Source organism: Athene noctua, chromosome 1, assembly GCF_965140245.1.
Source record: "Athene noctua chromosome 1, bAthNoc1.hap1.1, whole genome shotgun sequence".
Classification (NCBI taxonomy): Eukaryota; Metazoa; Chordata; class Aves; order Strigiformes; family Strigidae; genus Athene; species Athene noctua.
Window position 1 is genome coordinate 62,743,340 of NC_134037.1, and position 23,401 is coordinate 62,766,740.

A 23,401-nucleotide genomic window follows, 5' to 3' on the forward strand; every position below is an offset into this window, starting at 1 on the left:
CTCAGTCTGTGGTTTGCTGTGGTCTCTTATCCCTTCTATCTGCACGTTCTTGACAGTATCAGTCTTGTAAGAAAAGCGTGTTTAGTTTTTGTTGAATCAGAATACAGAGGTGCTGTAAACATATAGGAGATTATGTAAGTAGTTAAGATGGATGCGATGTGAATGTTTTTGGCCCATTCTACATATGGTTTTATATCCCATATCCTCGAGCTAGTTTTCATTAATGTCATTATTTTACTCTATAAATTCTTTCTATACTTCCTGTACTTCTCAGCTCATGCCAATTAGAGCTCCTAAGTACATGCCCTTCACTTACTAACCTGTTCTCGTGCTCTGGGCTGCTCTCTACACCATTTACAGCTCTGCTCCATCAGCAGAGCAGAGGTAGAGTGTTTTATCTCTACCAGGTTTAACACAGCTGGCTTCCTTTTTGTTCTTAATGATCTCCCTTTTCATATGTCTTCTTAAAATTTGTTATTTCTCACTAGCATTCCCTAACTAATCTTTACTTGCTAATTCTATGCTTGTATTTATTCATACAACAAAATTGTTAGCAAAAAGATTAAAAAAGGATGTAGCTGTGATCTAACGCTGCTATAATTCAAAGTGCTTGTTCCCAAAAACATATGAATCGTCTTTTACTAGACTAAAAATTGATCTGACATATTCTTCTTTTTCTTTTTTCTCTGCAAGAATGTATACTTTCTATGAAACAAAATTTCTGAAAAGTCTGTTTTACAGTTTCTAAAAGGACCTATCAAAATGTTTGAAATAAAACATACACTTTAGGAGGTTTGTTTCATTATTGCTTCACTTTATTCCATTTTTTTACTTTAATTTTCATGCTCTGGCATAATTCAGTAGTCAAAATGATAACATATGTGTTTTGGCTATATTCTGTCAAGAAATTTCTAAAAAAAAATATTTTTCCTTGAAACTTTTAGATTTTGTATAATCAGCATTTTCTAGCAGAAAGCTACCCATCAGAAAGTTTTAAATCATTCTAAGGACTGAAAACTTAGCCCACTATTTTCATCATGCTAAGGATGAAAGCAAAGCTTTTCAGGATTTGGTCACACATAGTGGACAAGCTGTTGGAAGGAGGAAATTAATTCCTAATCCTCTTAGTTAATGGATGACTTATTCCCAGGTATATCATCGTGTGTTCTCTTTACAGTATCTAGTTGATGTAATACAATTCTGTTTTTTTCACATTCTTACATTTTTGGCTTGCAGTCCTCACTGGGATGTATACAAATCGGCAAACCTCAGTGTGTCAGAAAAGCATGTTGGAGGAGCAAGGTTGAAATAGAAGACAATGTAATAGGTGTAATTATGGGTAAAGAATTTGAGAAAGAGCTACTGCCTTTTGAAGTCAGAGCTTTGCCTGCAGAGGAAATCCTTGAGAAAGGATCCGAGTAAGCTCTGCAGAGTGAAGATGTACAGTCCATATAAATACAGTCTCCATCAAAATGCACTTTGAGTGTTGTCAGAAGAGTTCACCGACTCTAAAATGGATCAGGTGGTTATGATGAAGTGTCAGGAGGATATAGGAGTTCTCAGATGTCTTGAGCATATCATGTTCTAATACATGAAAGCATCCAGTTCCACCTAGAGAATGAAGCGTTCATAATTTAATACGATCTGTAGGCTGAACTCCAGAAAAGAGGCAAAAGAAGATTCTGGTGACAAAATTGAGTTGCATTTGGTAGCCTGAGACAATTTTCATTTGTGAGGCTGGTGTACTATAGCAGCAATTGTCATTCTGAGCCCTAGAATTCGTGAGACATGATTTTGATAATTTTGAGATGTGCAGATTTTTTTTTTTTTTTTTATGGAAAAAGCAAGTTTGAGAACAGATATGCACCATGAACAAATAACATCAGCAAAGTTCTCGCTGTAGCCTCAGAAAGAGCATTCATGGTTGCAATAAAATCATAAATGCACAGCATTTGTACTGCTGGTGTAATCTAGTAATCTAGTAGATATATGATCTAATAAAAGCAAAAGTTTAATGTCATTTTTTTAATCTCTTCATCAGTTGGTCTGTATCATGGACAATGTTTAAGCACACTTAAACAAGTCTTACATGTGCTTTGTAATTTGCTTTCCTTAACTAAGCAATAATACATTTCAAAGTTAAAAATGAAACTAAGATACATGCCTTCCTAAGATTCCAACCAACTGACCTTGTATATTAGTTAAGAATTTATGAAACAACTTTTCCTATTCTAGTTCTGTACAATCTATGGTGGTTTGAAATTTGTTGATCTGCCATTAGCTGGTTGTCAGGTATCATTTTTGCCTTATCTGCCTCCAAAGCCAACCTGAATCAGTATGAAAAGGATACCCTAGCACTTAGCCATAACATTAATCTTCATGGAAAAAGGCACTTTGTGGGGAAAAAAAAAAAAAAAAAAAAAAAAAAGGTGCAGCTTCAAGGTAACAGCAAGACATCAATTTTCTGTGTTTGAAATTAACATAATGTTTTACATAATGATCCTCTCTGCTGATCATTAAAATAACATAGTTACCTCGGCAACTGGAACAGTCTGCAAATGTTATGTAGTGATACATAACACATTCTAAAAATACATACAACAAATAAGGTATGAAACATTATCATTTGGGAAAAAACATTTTTTTCAATAAAAATACCTTCTGGTCTAAGCAGATTTTTTTGAGAAAATTTCAGTTTAATGTAACTTTGTTTTTCATCAAAACTGATTTTATTAACTCAAAGCCTGAAGATGTGATGTTGTTTCATTGCCTGACAATGGAAAACAGTAGTTGCTTTTCAATTACAAGTTGTATTTTTCCTTAAACAATTCAATGGCAAATGTTAAGGAATTAAAATTTATATCTGAAGCATTCTTAAAAAGCTTCCGGAAAGTATGGCACACCAAATAACTGACTGATTAATTAAATCTAGAGAGTTTAATGCTTTAGATTTGAACGTATCCACTGTCATTGTAGCCCTCTCGTTCTCTTCTTGTTTGTACCCTTGTGAGTCTAACCTGAGCATCTGAGATCTAGCAGGACTGATCACGTATTGACACTGTTCACCTTTTTTCTTTTTCAAGCAAAACTTGATTAACTGTGTTCACAGATGGTTTTGGCTCTCTTAAAACAAATTTTTGTATATTGATGATTTACTGAAAAATTTTGCCAGGACTGAGTTACCAGCACATCTCCCATTAGTATGGAAACTTGCTCCCAGCTAGGTAAGTTGGTTCATAACCAGTAAGTTCTTTTTCATTTTTTCTGGGTATTGAAGCAGCTACATGCATGAAACACCCTCATCCCTCTGCCTTTGCCACTCACTGCCTGCCCTTCTCTCTCCTGGGAATGTACTAAGGAATACTCCCCACTTTTGTAGGATTCGCTATAATTTTCCAGTGAAGTAGTGTTAAAACAATCCCTTAGAATTCAGATTAATTTAAAATACTAAATTCAAATTAATATAACTATAATTTGCTGTTGAATTTGCTCATGTAATCTGGCTAATATCTACAGTTTCTTTCATATGCGATATCAAACACATTGATATTTTTTGTCATTTTTAATGGTACATCTTTGTGTGGGCCTTCATCAGGGTTTATGAAGTGAATCAAAGCACTTTTTCAGTGTAGTTTGAAAGCTGCTGATGCAGATGTAATTTCAGTGCAAAGGTGTCTGAAGGCTCCTAAGAAATTGCTAATTCTGAATGTATTTGAGCATTTTGATGCTGAAAATCTGGTCACAAGATCACTCTGAGAGAAAGGCTGGGTACGTGTGAGTGGTCCTTTGATAAAGTATTGCTCCAATAGAGACAACAGGCTCTTTACTGTTAGAAGCAGAAGTGGACCCTTTGTTTGCAAATCAATTTGCAAATCCACAACAAATAATCTCCTATTAAGATTTATTTTCATTGGAAAATATGTAACAGTAATGACCAGGCTGTGACTATCTTTGATTTAGGACAATGACAGAAAGAGACTGAAAGTACCTTGCATATCTCTTACAGGCTCCAGTTTCTAGGAGTAGGCAACCTGAAAAGATGAGGACAAGGCCTTTCCTCAGATTTTGGTTGTCCATAGTTGATGTCCTAGTGTCGCTTCCCAAATCCTCAGTCCAAGGCAATGCCATGCTACAACTACACATCAGGATGACATCCAGGCACATGTCTTTCCCTTCTTTCACCCTTGTTGGCAGAGGAAACCTGAATGTATGTTAACTGGGAGATGACTGCAAGGTATTAATTTGGTGCCCTGAACCGGAAAATGGGTGGAGTAGGCTGTAAGTCCATCACAGAGCGTGCCTTTTCTACAACACAGGCATAATTATCCTGGTATCTCTGAAGGGGGACTCTAGAGGGATCCCTATCATTCTCCTGAGCAGAGGAGAGGTTGGGACACGGGTCTGCGTCTTAAAATCACAGCCTCACACTAAAAGGTTTAAAGCCAATAATAAAGGTATTAATTACACCATCAAATTTTATAACCATTCCTAAGACCTTTATCCTCCCTGACATCTAATGAGAGAGTGCAGGCTGTCTGGGGCCATGATTAGCTCACAAAAAGGAGAGATTAGAGTCTTAGCCATTACTGGGCAGATGGATCATTACACAGAATCTTAAGCCAAGAAATAAATATTCTAAGACAGTCACATTTGAAAGATTAAAAAATATATATAAATAAAGCTTTAAATACCTGTGGAGATTAGCAAGGATCTAACTTTATGGTGTGACAACGTACATTATCAGATGATGGAATGAAGAATGTGTAAGGCTTTCACATCTTTTCTCAGTTTTGTGAAGCTCACTCTGTCACGATGGGTATTTCTAGTCAAAAGACTGTGGGCCATAGGAATCCTGTGCATAAATATCTAACGTAGGAGACTGCGGTCAGGTGACTCATGTACCCATTGCTAGTGATCTAGTATTATTCATACTGTGTTTTCTGTATTTATTCATGTAGCAGTTGTTGGTATTTTTAGGAATACAGAAATAATGAATACTGTAAGGTTTTGTTTTGCTTGCTTTTTAAAGTTAGAATACAGAAGAGATGGAAATGTTGATCAAGCAATTTACAGAGGTGGAAAAATGACAGGCTTAGGTTGAGTAACCAGCTCTTTACTTCACCAGGAAATGCTAAGTATTTAAACCTGTATTTTTACAAAAATGCCAGCTAAAAATTATTACATTGTCTGTACCCCATAGTCTGATATTTGGCTGGTTTTACACATTTGAGTTAGTTTGTTGGTCTCAGAACAACTTTTTGAATGGGTTTACACTCTGACATTACATTGAAGGCAGTGCTATTAACATAGGAATATATGCTTAGAGGCTCCAAAAAAATGCATTTCACTCATGTTCTTTTTTATGACTAAGACACTTCACCATTTGGAACAAGAATTAATGCAGAGCCATTTAGAGAGATGGCTGAATTGAGGAGAACTATTATCTGTCAGTAGTGTGGTTGGACATAATGCAAAGGAGTTTCTTGTCTCTCAAAAAAACCCCTTAGAATTACTTAAGTATGGTATTATTAAGGTATGCCATTTTTGTACTGTTTCATAGATTTCTGTACCTGATATTTGCAACTTCTAACCTTCCCCGCAAACTCTGCCTGGAAGTGGATAAAGTCTCAATCTGCTTGTAATGTTTTTTAGACTGTCTACACCCCCAACGATACCTGTGCAAACTTGTGACTCCTAGACTGTATCACAAGGGGTTAAATACCTTAACACCAAGCCCACACCAACTAAATTGGACAATATTCCTGTGCCTGGCTGTCAGAGAACAATGAATTCTGAAAATCCTGGATCAGGAGGTACAGGTATAACATCACAGATTACAGTCATAACTATGGGAAGTGGAGACCACTTTTCCTAGAGTCATGTATAGATCAGCAGAAAAACAGATGGTGGCATACAAGTGGCATACAAGTCTCATGTTGTGAGACTGCAGTGCTACAGTCTGCAGATTTTTTCTTCTTTCACTGATCTTGTCCATTTATCCCTTCTCATTTCTTGCTTTCATTGTGCCTTTTTTCAAACACGTTCCTGATGGCGTTTTCTCTGTTTTCCTTTTGCTTTCTGTAGCAACCTTTCTTTTCCTCCAGCAGTTCTTCTTTTCCACCTGTCTTGACTGTTAGCAATTAGTCACATACAGATTGCTCAAGTGGATCACTTTATTATTGTTCCAGAAACAGCCAGGTTTGTCATATTCTACAGCACCGTTTTGGTGTATCACATAGAAATCATACAGTGTTAGATATTATCTCTGAAGGCTTCTAACCAAGTAATGCCTACACAGATATAGCTCGTATTGCTTACATGATGAATATTCATTTGTATAATATGAACTTTGTCTACAAACTATAAACTATATATTAAACTATATTATGTGTAATATTTATATATTCTAAACATAGAATTGATGGAAAAGGTGAAATAGATAATGTTGAAAATGGTTCACCATTCCATATCTAAAAGTAATGCAAAAAGTTAATGACCCTTTAATAGCTGCACATGGGCTTTTAATCCTCAATAGAGTTCTTGCTGTGGTTGTGTTTTTAGCATTGGCCTAGTACTACATGCTTTGGAGAAATTCTAGGACTAAAGAGCTCTTCATATTAGAATGAAGGTATTTCTTGCTGGTGATTTAAGGTTTTAAATATAAAACAAAAGTTTAAAATGACAGAACTGGGCGACAGAGCTCCTACAAGCTGCAGCTGGGCTGGCACATGTAGAGGAAAATCCTTTCAGGTTAAAAATAGAAACTTGTTCCACCCGTGGATTAGCTTTATATCTAATCCACTCATGCTCTGGCACATGGCACACTACCTACACACACAGACTGTGTGAGGGTGAGGACAGAGGTATGAATTTACATTAGATGGTACTTCCTTCCCATCCATTTTTATAGTTCTGAACTGAAACAAATCTGGAAGAAAACTGCAACTGTTTTTCAAACACATAATACTATCCAGTTATCTGCACACTAATGTTTCTGGAGATACAGATCCATCAAACTGTAAACAGTCCGTGGTTCAGACCAGTGATAAGTGCGGGTCAGTTAGTTCACTCTCCAGAATTATCTCTGCTGACTTTGGTACGCAGCATATTACACCGAACAACTTGTAAAGTCTATGTCTATTCAATGCTATGGATTTACATACCTGGTTTGTCTCTAAAATGACTTACATATCTATCATTCACGGGAGAGAAACTTACTCCTTTCAGTGTTTTCTGAAGCATGCTTCTCACTGCATATGTACTTCCAGTATTAACTTAATTGAAAATTGTAAAACTTGAAAAAATTTTAGGATGTTTGATTAGATCAACAGGGGAGAGATTCTTCAGAGGCATTATCTGTTGAGTAAGATTAAGGCAAATGCAACATTTAGCACTCCCGTGCAAACAGCAATCCAGCCTTGCTCTTCTAAGCAAACTACAGTTGAAATCTAATCACTGGTATTGTATTTAAGATGAAGTTGCCTTCTAGCAATTTTTGCATTACAACTTTATTATTGTTAAAGAGTTAAATTTACTTGAAGCCGCCACTGTGATTTATTTGTTGTTTTTAATTACCACTACCCTCACACTTTGGCATTGGCCACTTGCAGCTGGGGGAGAGAGAAAGGGATATGTATAATAGTGGCTGTCCAGTAGCATTTGCCTTTCCTCCTTCCAGCACAGCCAGACCATAAATGGATTATTAGTGAAAGAGCAAATAGCCTGAAGCTATTGTAGAAAACATTTGTCTGTAGCATCTCTAGAAGCAAGGGGGTCAACTAAACATTGGAAATTGTATATCTGCCTGCTGTTGTCTTGGGCAGCTTCTAGGTGAGAGCTTTAAGATGGGAAGAGATGCAGAGCTATATATTGTTCAAGGATTCCTCTTTCCCAGGGGCTTGCCAGTAAAGACTGCTTTAAACCCACAGCAATTTATGCTAGATGGGGTGACTTTAAAGTTTTGTAGCGCTTTTGAAAGGACAGACTCCAGGCTAAATTAGAGTCAGCATTTCATAAAATACAAGAGATAACAAGTACCCTGAAAACATTAAATTCAAATCTGTTTTCTTCCTTTTTCTTGTAGGATTTTGCAAGAGCGTTGCATCATTGCTTTTATGCTTTATTAGTTTTTTTAAAAAAGAGACAGTGTATCCTATTATTTGCTTAATGGAAAATGTACATACAGAAGCTAAAAGCGATTACATACAACAGCTAAAAGTGATTACATTGGCATTGTGAACAAATGTAAGATACAAGAGGTCTAGTAAGCCAAATATTAGGCTTACAATTAGACAGTTGCTACCTTCATTTTAATTATGTTGTTAATAAATCCATAGAAGCCATATGAAGGCAATTTCTAATTTTCCTTTTCAAAAATCATCTAGAATTGGGTAAATGAAGTTGTCTTTGAACAAGCAGTATGCCAAAATCTGTCCTCCACAAGTCATTGAAATTACTCCAGATCCTGAAAGAAAATATATGACTGTTTTATATTTATTTTTATAGTGGAATACAAATGTTATGATAAAACTTTAAGCAGATACTCTCTTTATCTTCAATTTTTAAAAAATGGCCTGACAGCTTAAACATTTTGCCCAATACTTTAACCACCTACAAAGATATCAACCCCAGCAGCTACTGATGCAAAACCAGTTGCAGGACAGGGAATTTATTTGCCTGTCCTCATCATTTAGGAATTTACTGCGGCTGTCAATCCTTGTTATCCATCATATAAGAACAAAGAACAGAAGCCAATCCTTTTCCCTTAACTATTTTTCAAGTTAATGCATTCTATTACAAAGCTATACCTTTAATTTTACAGAAAATTAAACATTCACAAATGTAGGTTTGCCATTCACTCTAAGGAAATGTGTTGACTGGGATTTATCCCAGTGAGATAGTTTGATTAGTCAGGACTTAATCATGATTTATTTCAAGAACATGAGTGTATCTGTTGTTTGTTAGCAAGATTAACATAAACTGAGTCCATTCTGGTCTTAAAACAGAGGATTCTTTAAAGCAAGGTAATTGTTAGCCCAGTGTTACTTGCTTGTGTCATTAAACAAAGTATAAATGAAAAGCATATATTTCTTCTTTAGATGTGAACAGTTCTCAAATTAGTGAGACAACAGGCTTTTAATAGAAAAAAAAACCCTATAAATACTAATTTTCTACACAGAGTCTAATAATTTAAACTTTAAGGAATATAATTATACCTAATGCCAGCCACCAGTGTAACATCAGGGGAAATTCAGACATAACTGCAAGGAGAAGAAAAGGAGAAATGTAAATTTTTAAACAATAAGGATGGGGACATGCAAACATTACATTATGTTATCAACAGTCTGCTTAGTTATATTTATTGAAATTGCAAAGGCATATTTAAATCCTGATCACTCAAGATACTTGGCTATACCATTAAGCTTAGCTTGGTGAGCGATCCCACTGGAAGGCAAATCTTAAACCTAATAAGTGTGTGCTAAATGGAGCTCTTAGGCTCTCTGTGGAAGAAATGCCTTTTTTATTACTTACCTGGACATGGTTTAGCACAACAGAGACACCGATCCCCTGGTAGAGTGCCTACATATTGCTGCAATCCAAATTAAGCTGCCTGACATTTTCAGTTTAATGGGTGATGCGGTGCATGACAGACAGGCTGGGGCTGCACGCGGCGAGTTAGCACTATTGCACAGGGTGCTCTGTCCTGTGTCGGGCACTTGCTCTTGCCTCACGCAAGCTGACCCACATCTCCACTGTATGATCAACTGCAGGGCCATGATATGACCCGATTTTGCCACCCCCCCAAAAAAAGGCTGATGAGACTGTGGAGGTAGTAAAGTGAGCTGAGAGGCACGCTGCGTATGCTGGCAGCTCAGACTCAACCAGCAGAGCTTTGGTTGGCCATCTGAATGAAACAATAACAAATCTGGGGTTGTTTAAACATCAGAATGCATCATCCAATATAATGAGAGAAGATACCTTCCTGTATAAATAATATAAAGCAGTTTTTGTGGTAGTTTTTGTAAATTCCTTGATTTAAATACTTATGTTATTAATAAAGAATACAGTAATTTAAATTCCAGGAAATCAAGTTCCGTAGATGAGAAATTATGTTTAATTTTTTAAGATGAAGTGTCTGTTGTTGTCTGGCTTAATTTGTCATGGGAACTGGGGAATCCCTGTGTGTATAAAGTGCTAACAGACAAGTGGACAAAGCATTGGAAAATGGAAGATGAATTATTAGGTAGTAAGGAGGCTCTGGCAAGATGGGGTTAAAATATATTTCCTAATCAGCCATAGCAGTATTCTGCTAAACAGCATGAGAAGAGGGAGTAGGTTACCAGGTGCTGGCAAAAAGTCTTGATGAGTCTCATTTACAGCAGCTGATTATTTTCCTTTTCTTTTCTTTGAGGGGAAGAGTTTCAGGGACAAAAGATGCGTCAATGGTAAAATGCTTTATTTTCCTCAATGAGTTTTAGTTCAAATTATCTAACTTTAGAACTTTGAATTGGCTTTGCTGGAGCAAGCCTCATTTTTACTCTGAACTGGAGCTGAATTGTTAATGAGTAGATCTTAAAGTGTCAGGACATGGACAGTTATTAATTTGTTTCAGAGGAAAACACCTTCCAGATGCTGAAATTGTATCTAGGCAGGATCTGTTTCATAGGAACCGTTAGATTGTGAACCAAAACTCTGGGTTTTTTATAAGAAAATAGTGTTTTAAAATTCTACGACAAAACCAGAATTGACTTTTAAATGGCAAGTTTTAAATACATCCATGAGTCAATGGGTGGAAAATATGTATTTTTTAGCTTTAAGGAAAAATTACGTTAGTCCAGTGATACAGTGGATGAATCATAGTTGATTGGTGCTTCAATTTGTGATACCATGCATGTATTTAGCAGTAAACCTACTTACCAACTGAAGTTATGATGATATGAATAATAGTAACTGTTACAGCATAATCCCAAACCCATTCTTCCACAACCAGGGCAAATAGCAGACCACAAATGAAGAAAGTTGTTTCCAATGAGATCACAAGAACTGTAAGTGAAAATAGGTTATTTATGCAAAACAGTTTTGAAAGGCTTTTTCTCATATTCAAAATGATAGCAATAAAAAGTTAAAATGTCTGAAATAGCTGTGCAAAATTTTTTACAAGTTCAAATATTAATTAATGTTTTCATTATAATGTTAATTTCTAATTTTGTCACAGACATCTGCATGGGTTGTATCCTGATTTGCCTATGGACTGTAGAATGTTGTATATTTTATACAAAAACATGAGGATTAACAGGATTATGACCAGCAACAGAATTGTGACCAGTTTATATATGCCCAGAGGAGAAATGGCATGAAAACTTTACTTAGACACCATCCAAAATCTTTGCACATGGTGCCAAATAGATTTGGTTGATACTGACACAGACCAAATTTTTCTCATCCAAACCAGAATTGTGTGGTTAAGGTTTTACTTGCTAAGAAACTTCATAGCTTTCTCCCTCTCGAATTCATTGAATCACATATATATATATATATATATATATGAAATATATACCAAAATATATATATGTATCAGAACAATTTAAAGACAAGATATACAAGGGGAGATAGAGCAGAGAGCCTACAAGCTGACAGAGGCCATCCATCCATATGGATCTCATGGTACGTACTACTAGGAGCCTGGCTTTTCTCAGTGCTGATAGCAAGGCTGCCACAACTACCATGCTGTCACTGCGCCTGACGTTCAGCAGCTAGCTCTGTGTTTTGTTAAAATATAAATAGGGATTACCAGCAAAGTGATAATAAATAAATTTTGCTGCCAAAAGAGACTATTAAAGTTATGTGATCAAGAAAATTCCTTCTCTTGGTGACAAAATGGTGCATTTCTGTCCCCTGGTGCGTTCTCTGGAGCGTGCCAAGCCATGCCGTGCCACCAGCATCATTTGATGAGCTGTATTTTCTGACACAGCAACGGAGTGGTGCTTAGCTCTCAGCTTATTTACTTGCTATTACAGGTAATGGGATCGAAAGTAATCACTTTTAGGACAGAGTCTGGCTTTTGGCTGGGTGGCTACCTGGGATAGCAGGGGGTTGAATGGAAAATGCATGATGCCTCTTCTGGGTGTAGTCCTGAGTTCCCATACAACAGGCCATAACTGTGCATTTGTAATTCACATAATTTTCCATCTAGATGCATTTTGTTCTTTTTAAGTACACAGGCATACAAAAGTAACATTTTAATGGAATTAAATTTATTTTTTTTTACTGTTGCAGTAGTGTAATATCTAAGATTACTGTAGCTGAGAGTGATCATTGTTATTTTTTCACTGTATTTAATTTATACATTTGGCAGCATTTTGTGCCTTTCAATTTTATTATTTTTTTTATAGGGTCAATTAGTTCCTACTATATTATGGATATTTCACCCAGCAGTTTTTAAAAAAATGTGAAAACAATAACCGGAAAAACCACATGTAGTTAGGAAAGTGGGAAATAACACTTCAAAAAATTTAATGTTTGACAATGCATTTTAGTATTTGTAGCTTATTATATTTCATGTTGATAGTATCCTTTTAAATTATGCCAATAATTTAATTATAATTTAGAAAGTATGCTTGGTGTGGACAGATGCTTTGTAAACTTTTTTACCAGACTGTTCCAGTAATGATAGCTCAGTTCTGAGCTGACCTCCATTTTTCGTTTGAGGTTAGCTTTTAAAGACATAATTCTGTTTTTAACAGGCTCTGGTGAGACTCTTGAATAAACTAATTCTCATTTGCAACATCATTCAGAGACCTTCGTTCTGTCTCTGTGCCCACAGACTTTAAACAGATCTTGTTATATTTTGCTACTCCATGTTATTTCATAGGGTGAACAGAAAGGAGGGTGGAATACTAACCAGTTGCAAGGCATAGTTGCTGTCTTTGGCATATAAACATATTGCATCAAAGTAAATGATAATTTTTTTGGGGAAAAAAAATCATATTAAGACATTAGGGCCCTGAAAAGTAATTCTAATGGAATATGATTTTTTTTTTCCACTGCTACAACTGAAATGTTCTTTTTTAATCTGAAATCAGTATTGACACTGTACAAATATCCATGCATTTTTATTACTCTTTTTAACCTGATGAATTAACCAATTTAATTTTGAGCTTTACTTACTCTACTGACAGATGACATGGTTTGCCTTTGTAAAATAGGTTACAAATATGGTAAAATTTCATGTAATGAAATGTAATTTTTTGCATGTAATTTTTGGGGAATGACAGTTTAGGATAAAGAATGTATTTTGAGAGCTTCAGACAAAAGTGCAGAAATTTGTATTAGGGTATATACAGATATGTTTAGGGATTGAGCTACAATCAAACCCTGAAATTTTAATGACCTCTGTATTCAGACGTTACCAAAGCAGAATGTCTATAAGTTGAATGTGACCCATTATTCAGATCTGGATCCAATGATTCATAAGAAATTTGCTGCAGTATGAAAATTAAATTTAACAACTTTACAGAGAGCAGATAATTGTTCCACAATGAAAATGAAGCATCCTGGCAAAGCAGCACATTTTCTTCAGATGATACAAAATCAGAAGAACAACTCGAGGAACAACCTAACACTTGAATGGTAAGTAGCAATACAGAAATGAGAAGTGCTGGCAAGATGAATAAGTGTTTAAAATTGGGTGTAGTTAAAATACAGAAATCACTAATATTACTAAAACAGCTTTAAAATACTGTCCATAAGGAAGACAAGTTTACATACAGATACAATCTATTTTCTTGACTGAGAAATAAAAGAGAAACAGACTTCAGTTACCTAAATAATGTGGGTTAATCCATGAGGGATTTGTCTTAAAATCAAAAGGTGCCCAACCATCCAACATTTTAATCCTGTGGAAATAGAATTAATAAATTTAACCAGACATTTCCAGTAATGCCTTCGTGATATATATGGCACATTATGGGTGCTTTTAAATATCATTTCAAATGGAATACTCTGGGCTTTTACAAGCTCTCTACATCCCATTGCATGTTGTGGTCTTGCCCTTGCAACAGTGTCCATGATCTCCATTTTTATTTAAGACAAGTCTGGCACTATACATGCTAATCAACTTCCTAAGAGAATATAATTTGTCTTTTTTATGGACTATAAAATCTTTCTTTTCCTTTTTTAATATCATCTTTGCTCTTACATTCATTTATTTACATGGCGCAAGTGCAAGGAAGTAGATTAGAACTAATATTTTATATTAGTTTTTAGTCTCCATTTCCAAATTTGTGTACTTGAACAAAGGTTCAGGTGCAACAATTCAACTGAATTTGAAAAATATGTTCAGAGGATAACTGGAACTGAATGCCTCCAGTCTGGATGACTCCTCTACAGGGTCATAGCTTTACCCATTATATCCAGTTATAGTATGCTATCATATTAGAATAAAGACAAGGAAATCTTACTTGAATACTGCAAAGCATACAGATAGGACCACATAGTACACAGTGTAGAAAACTACCATGCATATCAACAGGTTCACCAGAACAACCTGCAAAAGGGAAAAAGAAAATAAAACCTAATGCTATGTCTACATTAGGTACATAATTGGTAGAAAATAATTCCAGATTTCTATCACCCACAATGTGAAAAAAAAAAAACAACCTTAGAAAATAAAATATTTAGACAGAATTTTTCCTGTTGCAAATTACATAGAAGTTGCTAAAGTTGCTACTAATGTGTGGTTATAATGCATGGGGGGTTTTTTATCATATATTATTGTATACCAACTATTTATTGAATTTTAAGTGCTCGGAAAATGAGAAGCATATTTCTTGACAGTTATTAAGGACACCTTGAGAGTTTAAGATCATCCAGGTGCTTAACTAGTTGTTAGCCTAGTTTTTAACTTAAAAGAAATGCCATCCTTGTAAGTATGTTGAAACTCTATACAAATAAACTGTAGAAAACTGTAAAGCAGTATCTGTTAAGTTTCCCAGCCTCTAGAAAACTTGTCACCCTAGTGCTTACTTCCAAAGGTAAGGGTGTAGACAACTTGAAATATTTTCAAAAATTCAATTGTTTGTGAATTAATTCTAAATTAATTCCACCTCCAAACTGAAAAAAATACCCCTAAAAATCCCAGTTTCATAAAGCAAACACTATCTTATGATCAAATACTGTGTCTTTAAGAAAAGAGGAGCACTATATACAGAATTACACAAAGAAGGTATGTTATCTAAGATACCTTGTTATCCTTATTTCTTTCATTTCATTTCAGTGTCTTCATTTCTAAACTAAAGTTTCAGAAGCAACGCAGCCAGAGAAAAACCTGCTAACTTTCACCTGATAAAGTTCATAGAATGCCTTGAGAGCCTTTCAAGTGAACATATGTCTGATCACATAACTCTGATCTTCTAAACTGGCATCCTGAATTGTGCAGGCCCTAGGACTTGTAGTCACTCGTACAGGTATAATGTAAAATTATGTTTTGAAGGTTAATACATTTCGGTAATAATAATAGTCTTGCTTAAGCAGAAAGCTTTAATTTCTGTTTTTCTGTGGTGATGTAATGACATTCCAGATGTTTATTTGGGGTTTTATTTTTTTTAAAGGGAAATGTGGGACACAGGAATAGACATCTCTATGCATTGAACTTGAGCAACTGCTTTGGCAATATTGTGTGCTTGCTGAAGAACATGAAACTGGAAATGTTTACTACAGTTGGTAGAGTGGTCAGTAAAGTCAGTTTTTCTTTTCTGTAGACCCCAGAATGTCTTAGATTTTCTCACTCTAGCTAGTGCTTTATCAAGTCATATTTCTCCTTTCCTCTTCTTAACTTTTTTGTAGCTTTCCTCTTTCATGACCATTTTCTAAACTCCCAACTCAATTATTTACTTTTCTTTGTCTATCCTCTCCACTCCACATCTTCTGCTTTTTACTTTCCTCCAAAACAATGTAGATAGAAAAAGGTCATGAGAAAGACAGGACTGTAGAGAGAATTGTCACCAGTTTCGTACTGCCCATCTTTAATTTTGTGCTGAATGGTGCTTTAGAATGGAAGAATCTGTGGCTACATTCTGCTTTTTGCTATTAAAGCATTACAGTTTCTGTTTTAGGAGTAGACTGTTGTATAAATTCTTAGTCCATTACTACACATGTAATGAGTTAAGAATTTTTTGCCCTTCCTCCAGTCTGTCTATCAAATATTTGAGACTAGCAATGTGTGTTTACCTGACTTCCGTGGTAAGACCTCTATAGATCTCCAGTCTATGATCCACTATGCAATAATGATCCAAGAGGCACATAATTACTATAGTGATTGCATTATTAAGTAAATACACTTGGACATGTAAATATGGGCCCTAAGCCTGCATGTTTTTGTGTGCCCTGCAAGATCCCATGTTGAATTTCCCCTGACATCAATGGAATTGAGCTAACAGCAGGTGAGTTTGGAAGTTTTGACGTTTTACAAGACTTCTTGTCTATGTTGATCAAAAATAAATTTAAAATGGAAAAAAAATGAAGACTAAGATGATGAAATATTTCAAATACAGGTATTCATTCAGAAGTAAATCCATGAAAAGTGGCCCTGCATAAATAAAGTAGTAAAAAATAGAGGACTGGATTCAATTTTTCAGTGTATCAGAATGGGAAGCAAAGAGTATGGACTGCATATAGTGAAGCATTATATCAATGCAAAAGAAGCTAGTGCTTATCTCTTTGAAAGGTGACACCATATTTACAATGGGAATTAATTTTAGAAAAAATAGGTAATAACTAATAGAGGAATAGGAGTAAATTCTGAAGAAAGGTAAAAAGAATCACGTGTGTGTGTGTGTTGGTTACAAGGACTGAGGCAGGGGAAATAATAATTGCATATTCATATGAAAAGGGAAGAGGATTTATTTGGAGAACAACTAAGGCTAAATGAATGAGACCTGGAGAACAACTTAGACTAAAGGAATGAAACCAAAACGCAAATGCATAAGATACTGCAAAGTTTCAAAAATCTTACCCATTTTGCAAAGTTTGAAAGAGACTTGCTCATTTTATTTATTTGGTTTAATTCAAGAATTTTTATCAAAACTGGTTATTGAGTGCCCTTATCACTCCTGTGGATTTTGAGGATAAAGTTGGACAATGTTTTTGACAAGTGATTCGAATTAATAAAGAAAAAAAAAAAGAAAAGAAAATATGTAGAATATTTTTTAAGTCCCCATTTTTAAATTAAAGTCAGTTGGCAGGTATAATTGCAGTGAAAAATGTAAAACAAGTCAGGTCTAAAGTAAAATTTCCATTTTGATTTAGTTTGTTATAATCTGGTAAAAGGAGCCCTTATTCAAGGAAGACTCTGAAAAGGGCTGTGGATGAGCATTAGCTCATACTAGCTCATTTTTATGAGCTTCTCTTGCAATATTGTGAAACAAAACAAGCCCTTAAGGCTTGGGGTTTTAAGGTGGAAGAATATGAATCGAAATAAGGAAGAAGTATTACCTCTAAACACAGCACTGGGAAGACAAAGTGGCATACAATTTGGTGCCAGTAATTTTTAAAGTAAGTTAAGCAATTAAGAAGGTGCAGAGAAGAGGAACAAAAGGGAGCTGATGGCTAGAAATGTTTTGGTTGGGTTTTTTGTTTTTTGTGTTTTTTTTTTTTCATTAGGACTACAGCTCTAAAGAGGTCAATCTGTTTAGCTCTGAGGGCTGATTTGATTATGATGGATAAGTACCTTCCCAGGCAGAAAATACCAGGTACTTAAGGGCTCTTTAATCTATCAGAAAAGCCACAAGAAGTAAACAGCTGCAAGTTATAGCTAGACAAATTCAAAAGATGTGTAAAGGACATTTTTAACTATAAAGGCAATTAGCCAAAGGAACAAACTGCGTTTGAAAATAATAGATCTTTCAAGGCAAAACCAGATGCCTTTTGGATGAAGCTTCACTCAAACATCTCTAACGTTAGTTTACTTCTGGTCTTGGTTCTTTGACTGGTTGCGTGGTAGATAATGTATTTACAGAACCATCCCACATTGACAGAAGTGTGGATACTGTGAATTTATCAGACTACTTATTTTTATATTGATAAATATTGTAAAGTGCTAAATATTGAATAGCACATCTATCTCTTGCAAGGAGAGAGATCAAGGAGCTTTAGTTTCTAATGCAATAGGAGAGAAATACATCATGCCTGTACAAACTGATATATGTGAATAAGTAAACGTCCAGGACACTCTTACTCCTTTCCTTTTTCCACCACATCAAAACAAAGCCAAGCAAAAACTGAGAATGATTAATCTCTTCAGCCAGGTTGATCTGAGGGTAAATACAGGTTTCCCATTTCCACTGTCTTTAGTCCTACTCTAAATGAAAATTGGCCAAATAACTCATTTGATCCATTCTTTTCCACAGTGTACCCCATGGTCACTGTAATGTTAATTGACTACAATGTCCTATGCAAGTTTGGCAGCCATGCTACCAACCACCCCCCTGAAAGTATTTCTAAGCAGTTTAATCTTTGACACATTATTGGTGAGAATAATTTTCATTCCATTGCTCTGAGCAGACACACGTTTCCTGTAACTGTCCTTTATCTGCTGCCTCCTTGAAGCTGTATCTGCTCTATATGTAGATCCATACTGTAATAAAAATGGTGAGACAGGAATGAAGTGAAAATCACAGAGCTGAAGGACGGCTGTGAGCCGATGACCTGTTGACCTCTAATTACAGTAGGTGAATTCCTAGCCTCTCTTGAAGTCAGTGACAAACTTCTCTTGGCATCAAAGGCCTTGAATTTTTCTCTTTGTACCCAGAATATTCTTAGTTTCTCTCTTAGGGATGTAGCAATGTATTAGGTATAGCATGCTTTACTCAGTTGAGTAAGCTAAGAAAATAAATGCAGCTCAGTGCTAAGAATATATTCTTAGAAGAATAACATGAAAACAAAAACCCTTTGAAAATTTTTCAGTTTTATCATTTTCTGCTTCATTTTTTATTTGGACTTTCCACTGAAATTTAAACTTAAATATTTTTTAAATCTCAGAATACATTTTATTTTCAAACTATTTTTTTCCCTTTCTAACCCCTCAAATATTTCCAAGCGAAAACCACAAGTTGAAAAACACAGGGTCATTTATTATATGTTAAAACAACTTAAAGGATTTTAGGAATACAATGATGTCATTAACTGTAGGATTTTATTAGACACTTCCAAGAAGTATATCTCATAAATGGAACTACGTCACATATTTTGAAATCCTTTTTGTAAGATGTATTTTGCAGTACTTACTATCAGCAGTATAGTACAAGGTGTCCTTTTCATTTAGCTATTTAGTAAGAGAACATTGAAGAACACTCTTACTGTAAGAATGAAAGCAACTGCTTTTTCAAGATCCGCAGTAGCTGTCTAATTCTCTAAATACTACCCGGTGACATACAATACTATACAATCTCAATTTCCTTTACCTTGGTTTCAGCAGTTTTGACCTTGAGAGCCATGGACACATGATGAGTGAAAGGAAGTGCTGTTGCTATATTCCATATGCCAATATCAGCAGGAAGAAGCAGCTGTTTTTCACCCAAAAAAACATTCTCATGGGTGAATATAGGACAGAGTGAGGTGAGTTGATTGGATTAAACTGAATTGAGACAGAAGCCATCTGTGAGCTATCTGTAAGCTGCTGAAGAGCAAAGAGAATATCCTACTGGCTCATTTAAAGTTCATACTTCCATAGCTACAGTCAGCCAAAGCATACCATTATAGGTATAACTTGTCTATTTAGAGACATTATTAATATTATTTTCTACCTTCTATTTGCTTTTTTCAGCATTCATTTGATCACAGTTCCTTGGGGTTATTATACCTTCCTACTTTTAATTAGTTCTAAAATTTCTAACATTAATTCTATTGAATACAGATGTGGTGTGGTACATTCTTCACAAAGTTCTTTGCAAACATTTTTGTTCTGACTATCACTCTACTACATCAAGTATAATTCACATTAAATTAGGTATAATTAGGTTAAGAAATACCAGACTTATGTTATGACTCTTCTCCTTTTCCTGAACCATATTTTGTTCCTTCAGCAGAGTGAAATTTAGTGTGCTTTAGAGTAGATCCAACTTCTACTGAGCAGTTCCTTAATGGATTTGGATTTGACTTTTTACAGATGCATTATGATTCAGTATGCTTTGTTATTTGGAAAACGGAGATCATAAAAGGGAACGCTTCTGCAAGCGAATGAAGATTTTGTCTTTTTTTGCTAGCACTAATATAATATGTGCAAGTTTCATTAGGGTTTTTATGCCTTTTTAATCATACAAAATAAGTGTTATCTGCTTAAAAACATAGTCTGCACTCAGTAAACAAGAGCTTTCACTCATCGATTTGATAGCTCCAGATTGTGAATACTGTCAGGGAAATTACTGGTAGTATTGTATGAAATTCCTTCCTGTGCAAAATGCTAGCACAAAAATCTGTGCATCAGTCAAGTTCTATTTTGAGGGCCGAAGTGATGTCTAAGGAATAGACTGAAACAAAATTTTAAAAACAAATTGATTTGCTTAAAAAGTTGCAATCGTCACAAGTAGGGAATTAATGAAGAAATATTGGCTTTAGTAATTAAATATATTTCAAAAGAAACAAAAGGTTTCAAAAAGCATCCTATCTACCCCAAAGTATCAGCTGAAAACAGCCATGACCTAAAATGAATTTGCACAACTTTTTTCGGTAACTCTAGCAAAATAACTGAAGGAATAATGGATTGCATTAATCTAAGACCGTTATTAAACATAGCAAGAGTTCATATTCACTGACTTACTTCTTCAGAAAGAGTCCATTTAACCAGACAAAGACTGAAGGTAGAACCAAAGTCACTGAGTCTGACTGAAATGTAATGGAAGCTGTAGTCATGGATTTGTTGGGGAGACTAAGAGGTTCCTCCCATTCCTATTGCACTGCTGAAAACTGTAAATACTCTAAGAGAAATGATAATATTTCTGTTGCATTCTTGCTTCAAGAATGAAAGAACTAGAATTGTGGTAACCCAGTGAACAGGAACAAATCAAAATTGGGAGTGGCAGAAACTGTGTGTGACCCAAAATACTGACTAAATCACTCAATAGTGAATATTAATGGCAGAGATGTGTTGCTGTTAGCAAAATGCTGAGATAATGGAATAATCAGGTTTTGTGTTTCTTATTTCCTTCAAATTCTTACTCACTTGGTCAGCTATAGGAAATATGACAACTCCTATTCAGCAGAAGGAGGCAGAAGACAAGTTTTGATGAATGCTCTATTTTGGTTTCAACAAGCCCTACTTTTAAATACAGACTGTTTTCTGAAGCATTACGCTAAAGATTTTTATTAAGACTATGAGGAAAAATAGTACTCCATTACTTTTGAACCCCTGGAGTTTGTGCTGGTTTGCCTTACAGAAACACCCAGGTAACAGTTACTTTGGTAGGATATTGATACCTTACCCTCATGTGTTGGAGAACAGTTAATAAATACTGTTATTTGGCATTTGGCTGTACTCATGTACTTTCTTTGTAGTGATATGTAATGTACAAGATTTAAGAGACAGTGACAAAAGCATAAGTGCAGACAGTTGCAGAATGGAGAGTAATTAAAGACACTTTCAGAAGTGAAATTAAGGACACTTCTACAGAGCAGAATCTTTTTTAAGAAACTGATAATGGCACTTAGTACTACCCAGGCAATACCTACTTTGTATTTCCTACCTGGGCCAAAACAAAAAGTCACTTTTTAGCAATGAACTGTGAGAAAATTTTTATAAAAGCTTCCTGCTAAGTTTGCTGCCTAAGCTTATTACTTATGGAGGTTTTTTTAGAATGTTCTCATTTAAGCTCACAATTTAGGATGCTCTCAAATAACATTGCAAAAATAATTAAAAACAATTTGAAGAAGTATATCATAAAGCAATATTATATGAATATTTCTCATGGAATTTAACAGGTGATTTGTGTTGCTGTTATGCTGATTGCTTGCTCTGTAGCACTGTGCCTTAATAAGTAGAGCTAGAAGACCCAGAATCACATTTCTTAGGTAATTCCAAAACCTAAAAAACCCTCTTAAAATCAGGGAAATTACTAAACCCCACAGTATGTTGATTCATTATCCTGGATTCTTTAAGAAAATACAAAGATCAGCCAACTGGATGCTGTCTAGGTTTTGTGGTGAGAAATTCTTAATTCACTGAAGGATGATGACATCAAAACATGTGTACTCTGTCTCCATCTGCTGATAGGGAGGAACTACACTTACATTGTGTATCAGGATAGGAGAGCTTGGAAAAATAGTTGCCACTATTTTTGTTCTTTTACTGCAGTGACTGGAAGACTGTCAATGTAGCGAAAAGAACTTGATGAAAACGCATTTTTAAAATAAAAAAGCTCTAAAATCTGTTGACTTACAATGTGTTACAACATTAACAATTATAGCTTAATTGTATCCTGTGAAAGACAGCCCATACAGTTTGGTTTTGATCGTATATGCATTATACAGCCTTAATATGACAGCTTGGCTCCCATATGGAAGGAGCTAGAATTGTGAGAGGTCTAGGCTTTACCTCCATGAGGATTAAAGCAATTAGGTTCTTTCTTTCTTTAACCTTGGTTGCAGATGAATAAATTTTGAGGGATAGGAAATCTGAGAATTGGAAGCAGGAATGTGCTTTGAATGTATCAGTCTGGTTTAGTTCCAAAATTTGTTGGATTGCTTTAACAATGCCCCCATACCTGATAATATCATGTAAAAGAACTTTCAATATAATTGATTAAATAAGAGGTGAATTTTAGGGACTTTCAGCTCCTGAAAAGTTGTCTCCTTGAACTTCTGTGTAAAAGCTCACAAACTCTAAAATATTCATAGTACTAAAAGAATTAAAATCAAAAATTTGGTATAATTCTTTCTGATTTGCAAATTGTAAACGAACTAGATTCTCTTAGAGATAATTAACTCCAATGAGCTATTTGTATCTGAGGAGTTGGCTTAATTAATAGCAAAAATAGTAAACAACATCTTTTGTTTTGTTAACTGACACTGTTGGCTTTGAGAACAAGTTCAATATAAAGCTTGAAAGTATTGGCAAAAAAGCCAATTTAGTGGGCTTTATTTATTCAAACTAGAAATTAATTTTATTGTTTGTGAATGGTGTGGGATTTATAGAACTGAAAATGAAGTCTTCTGTTTATCCAGAGAGAAGCTATAACACAATTGCAGCAATGTAAACTTTCCACCCTGGCCCCACTGTATGTCTAAGAATCAAGTTTAATTGTCTGTATTTAAAAAAAAAAAAAAAAAAAAAAAAAAAGAATCAGTATTAGTCCTTTCTGCTGAGAAGCTTAATGTGCTGATTAACACAAGTCTACATTTTGAAGATATTCTG

General features: G+C 35.0%; 1 protein-coding gene across 1 annotated transcript; it reads right to left on the minus strand.

The window, feature by feature from the left end:
- Positions 1-3,576: 3,576 nt before the first annotated feature.
- On the minus strand, positions 3,577-19,634 carry TMEM244 (transmembrane protein 244). The gene is made up of 6 exons (XM_074896292.1): positions 19,458-19,634; positions 14,460-14,545; positions 13,822-13,895; positions 10,918-11,043; positions 9,216-9,260; positions 3,577-8,464 (listed from the first exon to the last, which is right to left on the minus strand). Exons 1-6 carry the CDS (start codon positions 19,488-19,490, stop codon positions 8,370-8,372), a joined length of 459 nt encoding a protein of 152 aa, XP_074752393.1. The 5' UTR covers positions 19,491-19,634; the 3' UTR covers positions 3,577-8,369.
- Between the last annotated feature and the right edge of the window lie 3,767 nt (positions 19,635-23,401).